At 36.5% G+C, this 17,106-nt stretch overlaps 1 protein-coding gene across 9 annotated transcripts; it reads left to right on the top strand.

The window, feature by feature from the left end:
* The first annotated feature begins 2,382 nt into the window (after positions 1-2,382).
* On the top strand, positions 2,383-6,594 carry LOC145070595 (protein DETOXIFICATION 46, chloroplastic-like). 9 transcript variants are annotated; one of them, XM_079017535.1, is made up of 14 exons: positions 2,383-2,746; positions 2,837-3,045; positions 3,143-3,369; positions 3,474-3,565; positions 3,645-3,776; positions 3,865-3,997; positions 4,591-4,646; positions 4,743-4,884; positions 5,061-5,267; positions 5,328-5,437; positions 5,509-5,638; positions 5,756-5,850; positions 6,091-6,157; positions 6,360-6,594. In XM_079017535.1, exons 5-11 carry the CDS (start codon positions 3,757-3,759, stop codon positions 5,522-5,524), a joined length of 684 nt encoding a protein of 227 aa, XP_078873661.1. In that variant the 5' UTR covers positions 2,383-2,746; positions 2,837-3,045; positions 3,143-3,369; positions 3,474-3,565; positions 3,645-3,756; the 3' UTR covers positions 5,525-5,638; positions 5,756-5,850; positions 6,091-6,157; positions 6,360-6,594. The 9 variants fall into 9 exon arrangements, with proteins under 9 accessions (XP_078873661.1, XP_078873662.1, XP_078873665.1 ...); XM_079017536.1 differs by lacking the exon at positions 6,091-6,157 and having other exon boundaries at positions 3,242-3,369; XM_079017539.1 differs by lacking the exon at positions 6,091-6,157 and having other exon boundaries at positions 5,061-5,113.
* The last annotated feature ends 10,512 nt before the right edge of the window (positions 6,595-17,106 follow it).

The raw sequence follows: 17,106 nt of genomic DNA, 5'->3' as shown, positions 1-17,106 counted from the left end.
TAATCATGAAAAAAAGGAAATCATATGGGAAATTATGGGGATGACACCTCAACATTTCATAGTGAGTATCCATGCTTAATATCCCTCATGTATCCATGGAAAACTCGTGCATCTAGGTAAGTCCCATTACCTCTCTTCCCCCTCCTTCTTATTCTCGACCAAGGACAAGAACAACTAACAACACTTTCATTTTATCTCCAATCCTCTCCTTTCCATCTAAATCCTCAAAGGAAAAATCCTCTTAATCTTCCCTAAAATCGTATGGGTGTAAGGACTGTTCAAAAGATCTTTTCATCCAAGATCACTTCAAGCTTCACTCTTGTGGTAAGATCTTGTAAACTTAAGTTGGTTTACTTCATTTTTAGCTAAATCACTCCTCATAAACACATGTTTTCATGATTCTTGCTTCCTAGAACTTCCTAAGTTCGAAATCCGCTCAAAAAAGCTTGCTAAAGGCCAAGATCTCATCCAGCCTTCATCAAAAACCGAAAACTCCAAAGCAAAGTGAGTTCATACCCCCTATTTTCAGTTTTTACTATGTTTTGAGGGAGAATATAAGTTTTTTTGTGTAGATCTATGTGTGTATGCATGATTTTGTGTATTTTTCATGATATATGTGTGATTATGTGTTATAAACTCCATGAACTTGAAGATCTACTAAAATGTGATGATATTTGTAGAACGTAACACTCATTTCAACTTATTATGCAAAGAAAAGGTTTTAAAATACTTCAAAGTTACTTAAAACTAAGAAATTTGCATAAGAGGGCCAAAAATGACAAAATAACCAAAAATAAGGTATTTTTATGTAACTCACGGTTCTTAAGGGTTTAAAAAGGATTATTTTTGCTAAATATGGATGTTTATGGCATTGTGACCCTACAAGGACTAACAATGCAAAAATTTCCACAAATGGGCCATATTTGGACAATTCATGGCTTTGGGCCAAAAATTGTAAACTGTTGGACTTTTGAGGGCTTAAGTGTCATTTTCAACATAGTTGTGCCAAAAATATAAATTTTTGCTAAGAAATACTAAATATGTGAATTTGTTAGAACTTGGGCCAAAAAGATAAAATTATTTATAAATGGGCCAAGAATGCACATTTTCATAAAAATCAAGCCCAAAAATAATAGTTTTGACAAAGGGGAGTTGAAAATATTAGTTTTTACAGAAACTAGCCTTAAATGTAAATTTTATTCTTAACGGACCTAAATTTTCATTTTTACAAAAACGTGCCACAATTGTAAATTTTTGGTTGTCAGAACCAAAAATGCTCTTTTACAAAAAGGTGGGTTTTTCATGTCATTTTGGTAAACAACATAGCTTAAACAACCAACGTAACCAACCACGAATCAATTTCGGCATTCACATTCTTATTGGGCTTGGAAATAGTATACATGTTTAATGGGCCTTAGTAGCCCTTTTACATGTATATTAGGCCCGGGATATACCTTCATATCCCTTTTGATCCTGGAAATAATATACATGTTTAATGAGCCTCAGTTGTCCTTTTACATTTATATTGGGCCCGAGATATACCTTCATATCCCTTTTGAGCCTGGAAGTAATATACATGTTTAATGGGCCTTAGTTGTCCTTTTACATGTATATTAGGCCCGGGATATACCTTCATATTCCTTTTGAGCCTGGAAATAATATACATGGTTAGTGGGCCTTAGTTGTCCACTTACATGTTTATTGGGCCTGGAATATTCCTTATATGTACATTCGCACAAATTAGATTAAGGATCTAGTGAGATGTTTCCTTTGACACCAAATGAGTGTACAAACGTAGCCTATAGTTATAACTAGAGTCTCCCAGAGTGAGAGCATGAGTTTGTGTATAGATCTATACGGGGGTGACGCCCCACACCTGAGATGTTCGCTATAGTTAGACTAGGCCAGTCTAGGGTGACAAACCGTACCTTAAACAAGTCGACGTCTATTAGACGTCATAACAGGTGAAATTTTCATTATCAAGTATGGTTATAACGGCTCACTTAGAGCAATTTACGTTATAAAATTTACGGGAAACCATCTGTTGTGGATAGCACGGTAACCTACACGTGCTGGTACTCAACCTTGGGTGTTGACACTACTAGAAAAATAGCCTTTTACGACGTGCAATTAATGACACACAGTGATAGAGAACGCACATTTGTGCGTGCCTTCAAAATTAAAGTCATTTTTCCAAAATTTGAAGGATAGAAGACACACAGTTTTTGCACGCCCTTAAATTAGTGTCCAAAAAAAACACAGAGGGCACCTATCATATGAAGTGTGTCGTGTAAGGGTGTCGTTTTATATTTTTTAGGAAGCGCGTTCTCCATTTTTTTAATAGACTACGGGGGGAATGAAATCCCAAAAAAAATTAAACACCCCGCCTCTTTTTCTCCTTCTAAAATCCTCTACCAAATTAAGAACCCTAAAATAGACTAAACATATTTTCAATCATTCCTCTTCGATCAACCCAATCAATCGAACATACCAACACCTTATCTCCTACTAATACTCTCCTCTTCCTATTCATTCTCCAAATTTGATTTCTCTCTTCCTCCCTTAAATCCCCCAAATAAGTGATGTCTTGTAATCTTATTCCTCCCTAAAATCAGCGTACGTTATATAATTGGAGCAATTTTTCTTAATTCATCAGATTAGCGTATAGTTAGAGCTATTTGTCTTCTGTTGCATCGTAGTTCTAACCAAGAACAGTCAATCTCGTCTTCTTCTTCTCGTCAAACAGGTATTCTTCATCTCATATTTCTGGCATTAGGGCTCTTTGGTTGGCGTCATTCTTTTGTTACTGATTCCACGTTTGTGTTCCCACCATAAGGCCCGCTTGCAATCGGATCTAACCCAACTGGACCCAGCGTCTGCATCTCAACGGCCAAACCCGCAGTTATCGTAATCGTCGCACCAACAAAATGGCAGCAGGATCCGATTCCAATTCTGCACCCCCCTCCGCCAACAGCTTCTCGTCCACTGCTAAGGATGGCATGATGGTGGAGGATTGCGAGACTATGATCCAAAGAAGCCTTAGAAGTAATTCCGCATAACTTTTTCAGATTCTTAGTGTTTAGGGTTTATAAGTTTTTTATTATTTTTGCATCGTAATCACTGAATCCGCCATAAATATCAGCTCCATCGGTGAAGTTTTTACGGGAGCATTTGGAGGAAAGTGGATGTAATATCGAGTTCAAGTCCATCGATTTATTTGTTGGTGTTGCTTCAATCTTAGGTCAGAGAATTGAAGTGGATCTGACTGAAGAGATCGAAAACGAAGGTGGCATATGGGTTTTGGAGCAGTAGATTGATCAACCAATGGATGAAGAGGCTGGTAGGCTCAAGAATATGTACAGAGAAAAGGTAACTTTATGCCACTTTCTTTTTCTCAATGCTTTTTTTTGGAAATGTTCAAGCTTTGCACCCCAACGAGCATCATCAGACCACATTAGTTCTCCCCTTATTAGGTGTGTGGCTTGAAATGCTTCTTCCCCATGGTGCCAAGATGATAAAGATGGTCATTATGTGTTTGCACTTGGAGATAATCTAACTTCTCGATGTAACTACCCTTCACCACCATCAAAGAAACTTCATTTTCTTGATTGCATTGTTGCTACTAATAGAATAGAAATCAATAGGAAACAGTGAGGTGATGAGATATAAGGAAAAAATGGAAGAACGTGAAGGAGGGAAGAAGACCTCTTCACCCGTGCTCCTCTTACAAGTAAGGAAAAGAAGAAGCTAAAACAGATGCGCAACTCAGGAAATGGGTGAGTACAAATACAATCAGTCATTTAGTTAAATAAAAAAAATGAAAATATAACTTATTCTGATGGTGGATGTTTGTTTGTTGTACAGGCTGGCAGGTCTAGCTGATGGTTTCTATGATGATATTAAATCCTTGGCCTTACCTTTAAAAGAAGGTGATGGTCAAACATCCTTCTTCATGGATTCAGATGCTGGAGAAAGGAAGTTGAAGAAGAGGCACAAGGTATAATTTTTTTTTTCCACTTCATTGTTTTACTTCTTTTTCTGTTATTTGTTTCTTAATTATTTTTTAATCTCTTCTCTTTTGTTGTTGTGTTGTCAACATAGACGACATTAGGGATGGATGGATGGATTGGTGATAGAAACTCTTAATATCATAATTCTCCTACAATCACACAACCTTTACTTTAACCTTTATGCCATGAGGATCAATCTATGTGTTTTCTATAGTTTCTTGTATTTCTTCAAACTTTTTTCATTTTATCAATTTTGTATTGATGCTTTCATTTGTATGGGGTTTCTACTTCCCTATTTTTTGCACATAAGCCCCTCCTCCATCGAATGTTCGTTGCATTATCAAGATTTAAATCCTTCCAACATTTGAAAAATAGCTACTTTCATAGTTTTTTGTGATTTGTTGGTTGGGTTATTTTATAAGGATTTATTTGCAAATTCATATGATTTTTTCTGACACTTTTGAAAAAAGTTACCTACATTTTTTGGGTTTACTATTTTCCTATTTTCCTTTATTTTTATCTTTTGATTTTAGTTATACTCATGTCTAATCGGTTCTTTGTATGCATTTTATGGTAGTAGATTCGAGGTTTAGCATGGTCTGCAGTTCTTGTTGGATGGGTTGCTCAGAGTGCAAGGTGATCATATAATCTTTGTTCCACTAATCCTTGATTTTTATGGTAGAATCTAGTGTACACCATTTCCTGTTAACTAACATGTTCTCGTTTTTTTAGCACTCTTTGCATGAAAGATTCACGGGGACCTTTAAAAGCTCTAGTAGTTGCAAGTGTCATCAATGGTGTTGGTGATGTAATCCTCTGCTTATACTTAAGCGATGGTATTGCTAGAGCAACATGGGCAACAATGGTTTCACGGGTATATATATATATATATATATATATATATATATATATATATATATATATATATATATATATATATATATATATACTATAAAAATTGAAAAATATGACAACAATACAACCTGCATCTATTTACTTGTTTTATATGTTAATTTTAGTTGTGTCACACTTTAATTTACAATATTGTAGGTTGTTGCAGGATTGATGATGATTGAAGCTCTGAAAGACAAAGGGTATAATGGGTACGTCATTGTTGTCCCTTCACCTACTGAACTTTTTCAAATATTCAAACTTACTAGTCCTGTCTTTATAATGATGATGTCAAAGGTCAAATTTTGTTCTGTACTTATGTACATTGCTACATCAATAGGAACACAAACTGTTGTTGAACATCAGGTTGGTTTGACTTTGACTTTGACTCTCTACTGAGGTCCAATTCTGAGAAATTACTTTTAGGTCCTTGTCCAAGTATACTGCATGTTTGCAGTAGGGGTGAGCAACTTTCACAAACTGCACAATCATTTATGCCAGAGCTTATTTATGGCGCTAAAAGAAGTCTCTCAAAGGTTGGTGATATTAACTTAATTTGTGTTTTTTATAATGGTGATGTAATTTTACGATCTTGCCCTTGGCCCAGGTACGAATGTTGTTGAAGTCATTGGTGATAATAGGTGCATCATCTGGGTTAATATTAGGTGCTGCAGGAACAATTGTTCCCTGGTTATTCTCCTATATTTTTTTCACCTGATCCTCATGTCATGAAGGAGGTCAGTTTTTTGTTTTCTTGTGTTTTATTAAAGATTTTATTAAATTACAAGATAAGTCGAATGTTACATTACCTGTTTTTATTTATTTAGTGTAATGTTTGTCTTGTTTGAAAGCAGATGCACAAAATTCTACTTCCATACTTCATTGCTTTGTCTGTGACAACAAGTACTCAATTGAGGAGGTAGCTGATCGGTGCCATTCCCCTAAAGATGTATGTATTTATTTATGTTGTCTTCAACATTTATATTTTGTTAATCCCATTTTGGCTCTGTTTTTTTTAATTAAGTGTTGTTAAAAATGTATATATATTATAAAATGAAAATGCACTTGAAAAATGAAAACAACAAATAAATGAACACAAATTTGTAAAAATTTAGGACTTAATGGTACTTTCTTTATTAATATCAACTATTTGACATGGCTGCTAATGGTCGAGCTATACTTGTAAAAGGTGATTGTCGTTTGCCTCGAAGTGTCAAAGTTTTTCTTGGGGAGTGTAATGTTGATGGCTTGTACGGGTAATCGTGTAACAAATTTTTCTTTCTCCTTTTCCTCATTGAGATTTTTTCAAAGATAGATTCTCATTTTAATGAAATAAGAACAAATAACGACATATTTTATAAACCTTGATGAAATTTATTTAATGGTGTGTTTTTTAAGTTCATTTTGTTTTTTGATGCAAAAAAGTGGCTAATATATTAGTGTTGTGTTGTGGTGTAGGGTTTTCAATAGCTATAATCAAGGCAGAGCAAGCAATTTTAGGAAATGTTTCAGAGCTTCTTCAGGCAGCTTAATGATGAGTTACTGAAACAAGAAGGTGCCCCTTTATAGCAATGTAGTATTAGGTTATATAGTTAGGGAAAACCTCTTAATAACAACATACAATTAGATCCCCTTAATATCAATGTATTACAATTTTATGACATGATGTTATTGAATGAAATTGATTGTGCAATGGATTGTATTTTTTGTATATGGTATTTTATTTTCTATTATGAGACATGAAATGCAAATTTAATTTGAAAATTAGTAAATCTATAAATATTTTTTTTTAAATAAAAATTATGATACGTAAAAATGTGTGTCATCTTTATTTATGACATGGCCTTTCTTGACAGCGGCTTTAATGATACGCATTGCGTGTCATAAATGCGCGTCGTAAATGTGCGTTGTCTATAGACGACGCGCAAAAGCACGTCGTCTCTCGTTATGACAGGGCCTTCCTTGACGTGCATTTGCGCGTTATCTGAGCGTTTACGACGCGCAATGAGCGTCGTAAAAGGCCTTTTTTCTAGTAGTGTGAGATACCAGCATTCTCTTTAGTAGACAACATCGGGTTGTCTGGGGTCATTCTCTTTGTTATTCTCTTCATATTCTCTTTACATTCTCGCAAACATTAACACACATGCATTAATACAAGATCAGACACAAACATTTCAAAATGCTTATTCAGAAAATATCAGATTTTTTGGTGTTTGCAAAGTATTACAAACCATTGTTTTTATCAAACATGCTTATGAACTCACCAATATTATATATGTTGAAGTTTTTCAAATTAACTTGTATTCTCAGGAAACTGTTGAATAGGTTTGGTCAGCAAGAACACTTGGATATTTACTATGTTTCGTTTCAAACTTTGGATATTTTGGGCATGTAATATTGAGATACAATACTCGATGTAAACAATGACAGTTGTAATGTTCTATGTATGGTTATGATGATGTTATGTTTTAATTATATACTCTATGATGATATTACAAAAATGAAGTCACCCAAGCCCCCGTACGTTTCCGCCGTCTGGTTCGAGAGTGTGACAGATTGGTATCAAAGCATTGTTTATAGTGAACTGGCATATCTAATTATACAAGATATGTAACTATAAATACAATGGGACTAAAACTCTCTGAATAAAATAATACCTAGGTTTGCACTAATACTATAACTCTAAAAGTCTCTAGAAGAAACTGAACACCGTGGTTAAAACCGGATAGTTGTGTAGTCGTATTGGGGATAAATAGAGCCTAATCAACTATATTTATTTAAAATACGACCAACATGTGTTTGGGAGTGATCATGGTGGGCAGTGAATCCAGAAACTAACCAAACATGTATCTAAAAAGCTTTTAAGGAAACCAAACATAAACAATTAAAAATACTATAGGAGTATTTGGAATGCTATCTATATACACTCTCCTTACACGTTTCTCACCCCTCGTGTAGACCTTATGACTGACTTTCATCATCCAGGAGATCCCTACTTCCCCAATCATGGGAATGGTGGGTGGTTGGAGCCAGAGGAAGAACTGAAAGAAGAACCCGAAGAAGAACCTAAAGAGGGACCGAAAGAACCTGTAGTAGACTCGGATGAGGAGGAGCCTGAGAGTAGCAAAGTAGATGACTCAGACGCGGAGTCTGAAGTCATCAATCCGCCATACATGGCCAGGGTGCCCCCATACAGGATGGGTCCCAATGGTCCTACGCCCCCATGGGCATACGAGATCTAGAGGTGGAGCCGCCAGCAGGGGATGCGTCCCCTATTCAGTATGAATCGGGACTACTACGACCTGAGTCACGGTGGACCTGCAGACCGAGCCCTGCCAGTGATGGTAAGGAGGACACGTGACATCGGCGAGCAGGCACAAGCAATCGCCGGCCAAATGGTTGCCATGAGAGCCGTGGTCAAGCGCGCGGAAAGGGTGACACATGAGATAGCCAGGGACTACCAAGCGCGACATACAACATTGGAAGCCCGACTTCGGGCCACTGAGAAACACATGGCCAGACTCCAGGTTGCATCTACCTCGTCGTCAGCGCCACTAGACCCTTCTCGCCGCGATAAGTACTCGTTCGTCTACTACCACTACCGTTATGATTTTCTTTTATGTACTACTCTATGTACTATCGACTACATGATTAAGTGACTACACAACTCATGGAGTCGTTACGTTGTCAGATTTTATCTACTTTCATGTATTGTATGCCTTATAAAGGCAAATTTTCATGTATCAAAAGATTATCATTAATGAAAACGGCTATGTTTTTTTCTCATGATGTTGTTATCTGTTATGTGTTCTATTACTTTTATTACATGTTGATTGTATGAACTCACTTACTTACACACAACCGAATCACCAACAATGTTCTATAATTAACGAATCTTGAAACTAGAATGCACTGGATACTCAACATCTTTCCGTTCCATGACAGAAGATGCCTCAGAGACCAAATCAAGGAAACAACATGGCACCAACACCAACAGAGATAAACTTAGCTGCGTTCCAAGCGGCAGTGTCTGCTGCGGTCACCGCAGCACTGACACTGATTCACAACGGAAATAACGATGGAGGTAACGGGCAAGGAGCCAGAAGTTCAAACCAGGGGATAAACCAAGGACCAACAAGGACGTGTACCTAAAAGGATTTCACGAACGCCAAGCCTCGAACCTTCAACGGGACTGTGACATCCCCAACTTCACGTCTCGAAAAGACCGATTTGTTTATGCTTGATTTTATAAAAAAATAAGAGTATCTTTTAAAGAAATACGTTGCGGAATTTGTTCCCAAAAACATGATAATACATTATCAAATCATTTCTGAGGAAATCTAATTTATTCATTTTAAAACTTTTAGATGTCATCGTCAATATAAAAACATAAGCATAAACAGAACTTACATTCATTTACACTAGTGATTTTATATCTCCTTTAATCTCTTGGTGTAACGTAGCTTCGTATCGACACTTGTGATACAAATAGCTTGAGTGGGTCAGGTTGGGAAACCTGGTGAGTACATACGGTTTTCAACCCACAATAATAAAGTTATTATGTTTTTATCATCAAATAAGTAACCCATTTACCCATCCCCATTATCTTCTTTATCTCTTAAGGATTTACCCTAAGAATCATCTATCACTCATTCCTAAGGATTCATCCTAAGGAATAGGTACGAAGTCACATTGTCACCAGGGTTTATACTGTTGGATTAGTGTCTAAGTCCATAACTATAATTGGTATATACATGACCCGACCCGGCATGGTCCATTTGGGTTGCATGGCATCGGAACATTTGGGTAGACCTTTTAATGAGAAGAAGATATTTGTGACATATTAATATATTATAAGTTCTAATATATTAATATGATATCATATTCTTTAATTAGTATAGATCAAGAATTAATTTGGAATTAATTTAGTGATCAAAAGAGACTAACTAAATGTATGGGGATTGATTGTGTAAATCATTGATTCTTATATATGTGGGCTTATGATCCATGATGCTTTATGTTGTGTTTAACCTAGGTGGTGGCCCATGGATACTCCATTCAGGTTAAAACCCATGGAGCATAAGGAAAGGGTAAAGTCATGGGTTACATGGTGTAACCCTAATGTGCACACTATATAAAGACCCCATTGGTTGGTGAAATTGGCACTAGTGCATAATATAGAGGGCAAGCCAATTTCTATGAACTCGTATCTTCTCTCATAGTTATTCCAAATGTTCATGGTGTTGTGTGAACCATTTGAGGTGTCACATTTGGGGAACTAGGCTCTTGAGCTCCATGGAATCAAGAACCAACAAAGAGGTATGTAATTCTACTAGTTTTATATTACTTATACTTCATAATATGCTAGTTAGGATAATACCTTGGAAAATTTGATATTTGCATGTATAATAGAGAAAACATAGATCCAAGGTATTTAGGGTTGCATGTACACCATAGGTGTGTTAGAATGCTCATAACCCAACAATGGTATTAGAGCATAGGCTTATTTTCTGTTATATTGTTGCTTATGTGATTTTGAAAAGCTGAAATATGTCCAGACTACAAAAATCGACGAGTTTTTGCAAAAAACTCAACGAGTTAATCATTTTGGGCAGGAACTCGACGAGTTCCTCAAGGAACCCGACGAGTTCCTCAAGGAACCCGACGAGTTCCTCAAGGAACCCGATGAGTTCCTCAAGGAACTCGACGAGTTTTGGGTCCTGACAGCTTGCTGTTCGATGTTTTCTGCTGGAATTGGTCTAAAATCATTACCTTGAAATGTTTTGGACTTATAAAACTTGTTTTTAATATGGTAATGATTATGTTAAACCAATTTCATGAGTTGTAATCACAGTTTCAAGTTTTTGTATATGTTTATATGATTATGGATGTTCATGCTTATGAGCTTTTGTAGATCATAGGATTTATGTGCAAATTGTTTGTTAGTGTAATTCTTGATCTTAATAAGATTGTATGGACTCCATAACTTGTCCTCAAGTTATGGATTACCAAAAGTTTTTTTTGTTACGTTGTTTTATGAGTTAGTCTAGATTAATGGAAAATATTATATTTTAGTTGTTTTCAATCCAAATTAATCTAGAGGTAGTTAATAAAATGTGTCTTTGTAACCTGTCCTCAAGTTACATAAAAGGTCACATTTATGAATCTTAAAACTCATAAAAGTGCAACAGGTTACACAAAAATGAAGAGTCATTTTCATTAAATTGTTTTATGACTCCATAACTTGTCCTCAAGTAATGGATGTTTAAGAGTCACTTCTTTAAAAGTGTCATTAAATAAGGAGTTACATAAAATGAAAAGTCTTCATTTTATTGTACATTAAACTCATAAGTTATGAAATGAAAAGTCTTGAATAGTTTCAAAAATTGCCCTCAAGTTTTGGAATTTGTAAAGTTATCCCCTCATGTATACTTTAATTCCAAATTTAACATTAGATTTTTAAAAGGTTTAAAATTCAACACTTATATTATTATTATAATTTTACTTATGTAGATATATATAAGATAAAATCAATCTTACCGTTAGTAGGCCTCATTCACAAAGCTGGTGGAGGGTCGTTAGCCGAACAGGTAGGATAGGACTATATATCTCCCTTCATTAAAAGTATAATGATAAATACTAAGTAACTAAACACTTATAAATTCCCAATCTTAGTTACTTAGGAAAATATGAAAATGTGCTAACCCATGAAATTGCACTTTGCACCTTGTTAAGTCGTTAGTGGAGCGTGTGTGGTTAACCGGCACACGAACCTGGTACTGACCAAGTGTGGCAAAGGGTAACTTAAATTTATCATAGATCGGTGGAGCATGTGTGGTTAACCGGAACATCGATTCGGTGATAAATATTAAGGGTACCAAGTATATGTGCATGGTTATTCACACATTGTTTGTGATCCTTGGCATCCCAGTCACAAACTTGAGAGGGAACAATCGAGATTCAAACATGCCATTGATAGCTCAATGTATCTTAAAAGATCTAGGAGTTTCAAATCCAATTAAAACTTAATTATATTTCGTTTTTCATGGTGGAAATTGGTAAATCATCATTTACCTACCTTTAACTATTTTATAATTCGGATTACGGCATCCCTCTTCCAGTTATAAGTAGGTTGTTGGGTCCTAGCCTTAATATTTCATATTGGGTGTTATATTAAGGACTTTAAAGCAACTAACTTGAATTTCTCCCTTATAGATGTTTCCTTCAGACAACTATGGTCTTCCCAAATCTTTAGGAACCAACTTCCTAATGAAGATGATATCCCAAATGGCAACCAAGGTGAAAGATCAATCCTTTTGTTGTGCATTAGTGGGACTGGAAATCATACTTCACTTCCTCCACCTCCTCCAATAAATCTCCATATCCGACAATTTTCAAGACTTGATAAGTTCTAAGTCACTCAAATCCTATTGGCAAGCAAATTTTATATGTGCTTACGTCTTAGAGGTTAAGTCACATATTGACAAGCCGGGAGAGTCGGGTGTCGAAGTCTCGAGGTAGCTGGCTGTTGACTTGTTTCTTCAGTCACTCCGTGATGACAGATCACGACATGACCCTTAATGATCTTGCCTATTTGCTTGATGATGCTGAATCAGCAATGATTTGGAGCATTGGTAAAGCAAATTAGATTGGAAGATCTACTTCCCACACCTATTTGGACATTGACAATGGTGACATTGGAAGTCCAGAAAAACTTTCTCTTCCCAATTGAATGGGATTGGCCATGGTCAAGTCATTTGACCTAATGGTAAGGAGAAAGTATAAGTCTGTGATAATCTCGTATACCATTTCCAAAGAGTCCATCTATTTCTTTTGCCAATAAAAGGGACATTGGTTGCGAAGCTGCCCAATTTACCTGAAATTTCATAAGGAAGGTAAAGTCAAAAAGTTTGACTTTGCTTCGGGTAAACTCCATTATCTAACTCTATTAAGTCTTGTAATGCCCCGATTCTCAGGTATTAATGTAGTTAAGAATTTCTTTAGTTTTAAACCCTACTCGATGAGTTAAGGTTGACCTACTCGTCGAGTAGCAACGAGACGGGATCGTGTAATTAGTGATCTACTCGCCGAGTCCATAAAGGGACTCAAATAGTAGGAGCTGGCAGATAAAACCCTAAATCTCGGGGTTCTGCACTCTATTTAAGGAAGCATAAGCCCCATTTGGCCTCCTTGCTGCCATTAAGAACTCATAGACACCCTAACCCGTGTGTTGTGTCATTCTTGTGCATTGTAAGCTTGGAGGGAAGGATTTGGGGGAGGAAGAACTTGGAGAACAAGAGGATAGGAGCAAGGAAGGAGTGGAAATCCAAGATCTACCTCAGTTAGCATCCATTGAAGGTACCAAGTCGACATCTTTATATATTTTTTCCTTCTAGACCTCATATGGTGGAAATCTAGGGTTTTTATGGTTTGAATAAGGTGATATTGCAAGATATGAGCTAGATCTGAAGTTGTGACTTCAGATTTGGACCCTTCTCAAGTTCTAGAACCATAAAGTCTCTGTCTTGGTCATGGATGAGGCCCCCTTGTGCATGGAATCCCATTAAGAGCGTAGATTTGGCTTTAAGAACCTTTTTAGCCATGCATGCACGTAAAGTTTGCAACTTTACATGAAAGGCATGCCCTGGAAGCTTGGATCTGTAATTTGGAGCCATTGCATGGCTTAAATGAGTCTGTATGGCTTAAGGACTGAAGGAACTCAGCGAGTCATATGAAGATAGCCGTGAACTCGACGAGTTGGATGAACAACTTAGCGAGTCCAATGAAGATTGCCATAGACTCGACGAGTTGTAAGAACAACTCAGCGAGTCGGATGAGTTTTCCCCATGTTAGGAATGTGTGTGTATCGATGTGTTGATAAAAGGGAACTCTACAGGTGTCCTTATGGTCTCAATCAAAAATCGTAAGAACTCGAAGAGTCACCCCGGTGACTCGGCGAGTGGGTAAGGACTTCAAGAAACTCGGCGAGTAGCCGAGGGTACTCGACGAGTTAAGGTCAACATGGACTGTTGACCTTGACTGAGGGGTTAACTAGTTGGGTTATGGAGTACTCTTTGAGGATGAAGATTTATGAGTGTGTCTGTACTATGGTAATAGGTGGTGGAGTCTTTGGCATGTGATCCGAGAGTTGGGATTTATCTACCGAGTTGACATCTACGAGGTGAGTTATCCTCACAATACTAAGGGGTCTAAGGCACCAAGGCCGGCCCATTGGATATGTTATCCTAGTAGTGTTAAATGTTGAGTATGAGTTAGTGGTGCATGCTAGTGGTTATACTAGTTAGGTAGATCTGTAGGACTACCTATGATGTTATATGATTATTGCATGCTCAGTAGTTATGTCATATGTTATGTGGGTTGGGTTGAGGTTGTGCTGCTCCACGCAGTAGCCAACAAACCCTAGAGTATTCCAGATATGAGCTGAGTGCCCGGTAGGCATTACAGACTCATATTGAGGACTCGGGAGTATTCTAGATATGAGCTGAGGGCCCGGTAGCAATTCCAGACTCATATTGAGGACTCAGAAGCATTCTAGATACGAGCTGAGGGCCCGGTAGGCATTCCAGACTCGTATTCACGGCTCGATGGCATTCCAGATATGAGCTCAGGGCCCGGTAGGCATTCCAGACTCGTACTAAGGGCCCAGGGGGTAGTCCGGCCTGTAAAGCTGTGGACCCAGTACATGTTGTTATGTTTCAGATTGTTATGATATGTTAATGTTGATATGGCTATGTGGACTGTATGTGTATCGGTATTTTGGGGTAACTCACTAAGCTTTCGGGCTTACAGTTTTAGTTTATTATTTCAGGTACATCAGGGGATCGCGACAAGGCAAAGGCGTGATTGTACAGCTCCTCCTGTTATGTTTCTGTCTCTGGGAAAACTCTGATAATTAATATTTTAGAAACAAATTTGTAATGTTTTGATGAACTTGACATGTTTTAAAAAGTTTAAATTGGGTTGAAATTTTGGATGTTACAAGTCTCTTTTTGAGATTCTTAATACAAGAGGTAATGTAATTACATTTTGATTTTTTGGAAGAATCAAAGGAAGCTTAAAGTTTGATTATGCTGATTCTGATCGCGAAGATGGATTTCGATCTCATGGTCCGATGATCAGAATTTTGAGCTTCTGCATAAGAGTTTTGATACATATTGCTTAGGAATAGACAACAAAATGTTTTTCATATGTATTTGCATTGTAAGGATATATTTTCCGCAAGTTTTTAAAATAAAATAATTATTTATTTATTTATTTTAAGTATCCTTACAATGGTATTTGTGAAAAAATTGTTGTTTATATGTTTCCATTGATAAGAAATATTGGTAAATGGATTTGATTCTCTCATTTATGGTAGTATTATAATTTATCAAATAAGGAAAGATTCTCATCACCCAAGGTTCAGTTGGATAGAAACTTGGAATCATGCAACTTGTATTGTATGATGAATGAGAATTTTTCATCTTTGGGAAATTAAGACTAATTCCTTGTTCACATGTATGTGTGAGACAAGTGAAGGACTAAAGGATTGGGTACACATGGTTATGTGTTGGTCAGGTCCACCACAAAGGTTGATAAGATTATTCGTTATGATTTACTAACGTTTAGTAAATATGGTTATGCCTACAAGTTTAAGAGTAATTCTAAAACATTGGAAAGGTTTCAACGTATGACAGAACGGACAAGAAGAATCAAATAAGGCAGGAAGATAAAAGTTTCTCCAATATGAAGAGATGGGAGAGTACTTGAGTATCTTGTTTTATGATTATCTTAGTGATTATGAAACTATATCACAATTGATCCTCTAAGGACACCTTAGTGCATTCGCTTGGCTAAGGAGATGAATCATGAATTGTTGAACTGGTTAAATCAAACGATAAATCATATTTCGTTCCAAAATCAAATCTTAGAGTCATACTCTAAGATTGAGCCTTGAGTGACATAATATTAAGAAAGGTTTAAAACACTTGTCAAATGTAGAGTAAAAGTTTCTTACTCTTGTACATTTGAAATTGGTAAGTTGTGATGTTTTGGATAAAATAAAGACCACCTAAGGGAAATTATGTGAAGTATTTGTCTTGATTAGAATCCACACTATCTCGTAAATATTTGGCAAGAGAGTCTTATATGTCAAGAGGATAGTGGGAGTCTAAAAGATCCTGAAACAGTTTCAAGAACTAATCAAGAGTATTGTTAATCACTAGCCCACGACTTGAGGTTTGTAACCTATCGTGTTGACATATTCTTGTTTTATGCCCATTCCAGTTAGAGTTGACTATGCATGTGAGTTCTATGAGTTCTTAATTGTTTGCATAACAACCTGGAAGCAATGGTAGGCCCTTCTGTTACCGGGTGGAAAGAAATTAAGATTGAACAAGTTCAGTCCATATGTGTTTGGATTTGCCACTAACCTTCTCTTGTGATTATGGTTATGACAAATTCACATTGATAGGAACACATACACCAAAAAATCTAAGTTTCATAAGGTTTCTCTCTGATTCATGAAAATGATGGTGAGGAAACTCTTTTCACTAAGTAGATTTAAGTGGATAGCAATTGTGATGTTTGCATTCTCATGTCGTTAGTGGGGCGTGTGTGGTTAACCGGCGCACTAACTAGTGAGAATGGTAAAAGGTGTATGATTTTAACAGATTCTTATCAAAGCAATCAAAAATCTGAACTTCGGTAAGAAAGACAATAGAGTATTGATTTATAGAGGTCCATTTGGGTTGCATAACACCAGGACAATTTGTTAGGATGGACTCTAGAGAGAAAGGTTATATATTATTTACTAATATATTGTAAGCTCTAATATACTAATATAAGATCATATTTTTTAACTAGTATTGATCAAGAATTAATTTGGAATTAATTTTGTGATCAAAAGAAACTAATTAAATCTATGGGGGCTAATTATGGTAATTAGTTATATTTATATGTGTTGGGCTTATGATCCATGTTGTACCAAGTTTAAGTGTGGACACATAAAGAGTTGGGCCACATGAACCATGGATCATAACACCCATGGGTATCGTTTAGGTTATACTCATGACCTTTGGAATCCTACATATAAATAGGTTCCATAGCCAAAATCGTGACTTCTAGTTCTTGGAGCTCATGGGGTTGATTTTGGTGTGGAAGGAATTCTCTCTCAAGAGTCACCTTTGTTCTAGGTGAGTTGAGA

This window comes from Lactuca serriola, chromosome 8 (assembly GCF_051521515.1).
Source record: "Lactuca serriola cultivar US96UC23 chromosome 8, Lser_US96UC23_V15, whole genome shotgun sequence".
Classification (NCBI taxonomy): domain Eukaryota; kingdom Viridiplantae; phylum Streptophyta; class Magnoliopsida; order Asterales; family Asteraceae; genus Lactuca; species Lactuca serriola.
This window is presented reverse-complemented; position numbering and strand designations above follow the sequence as displayed.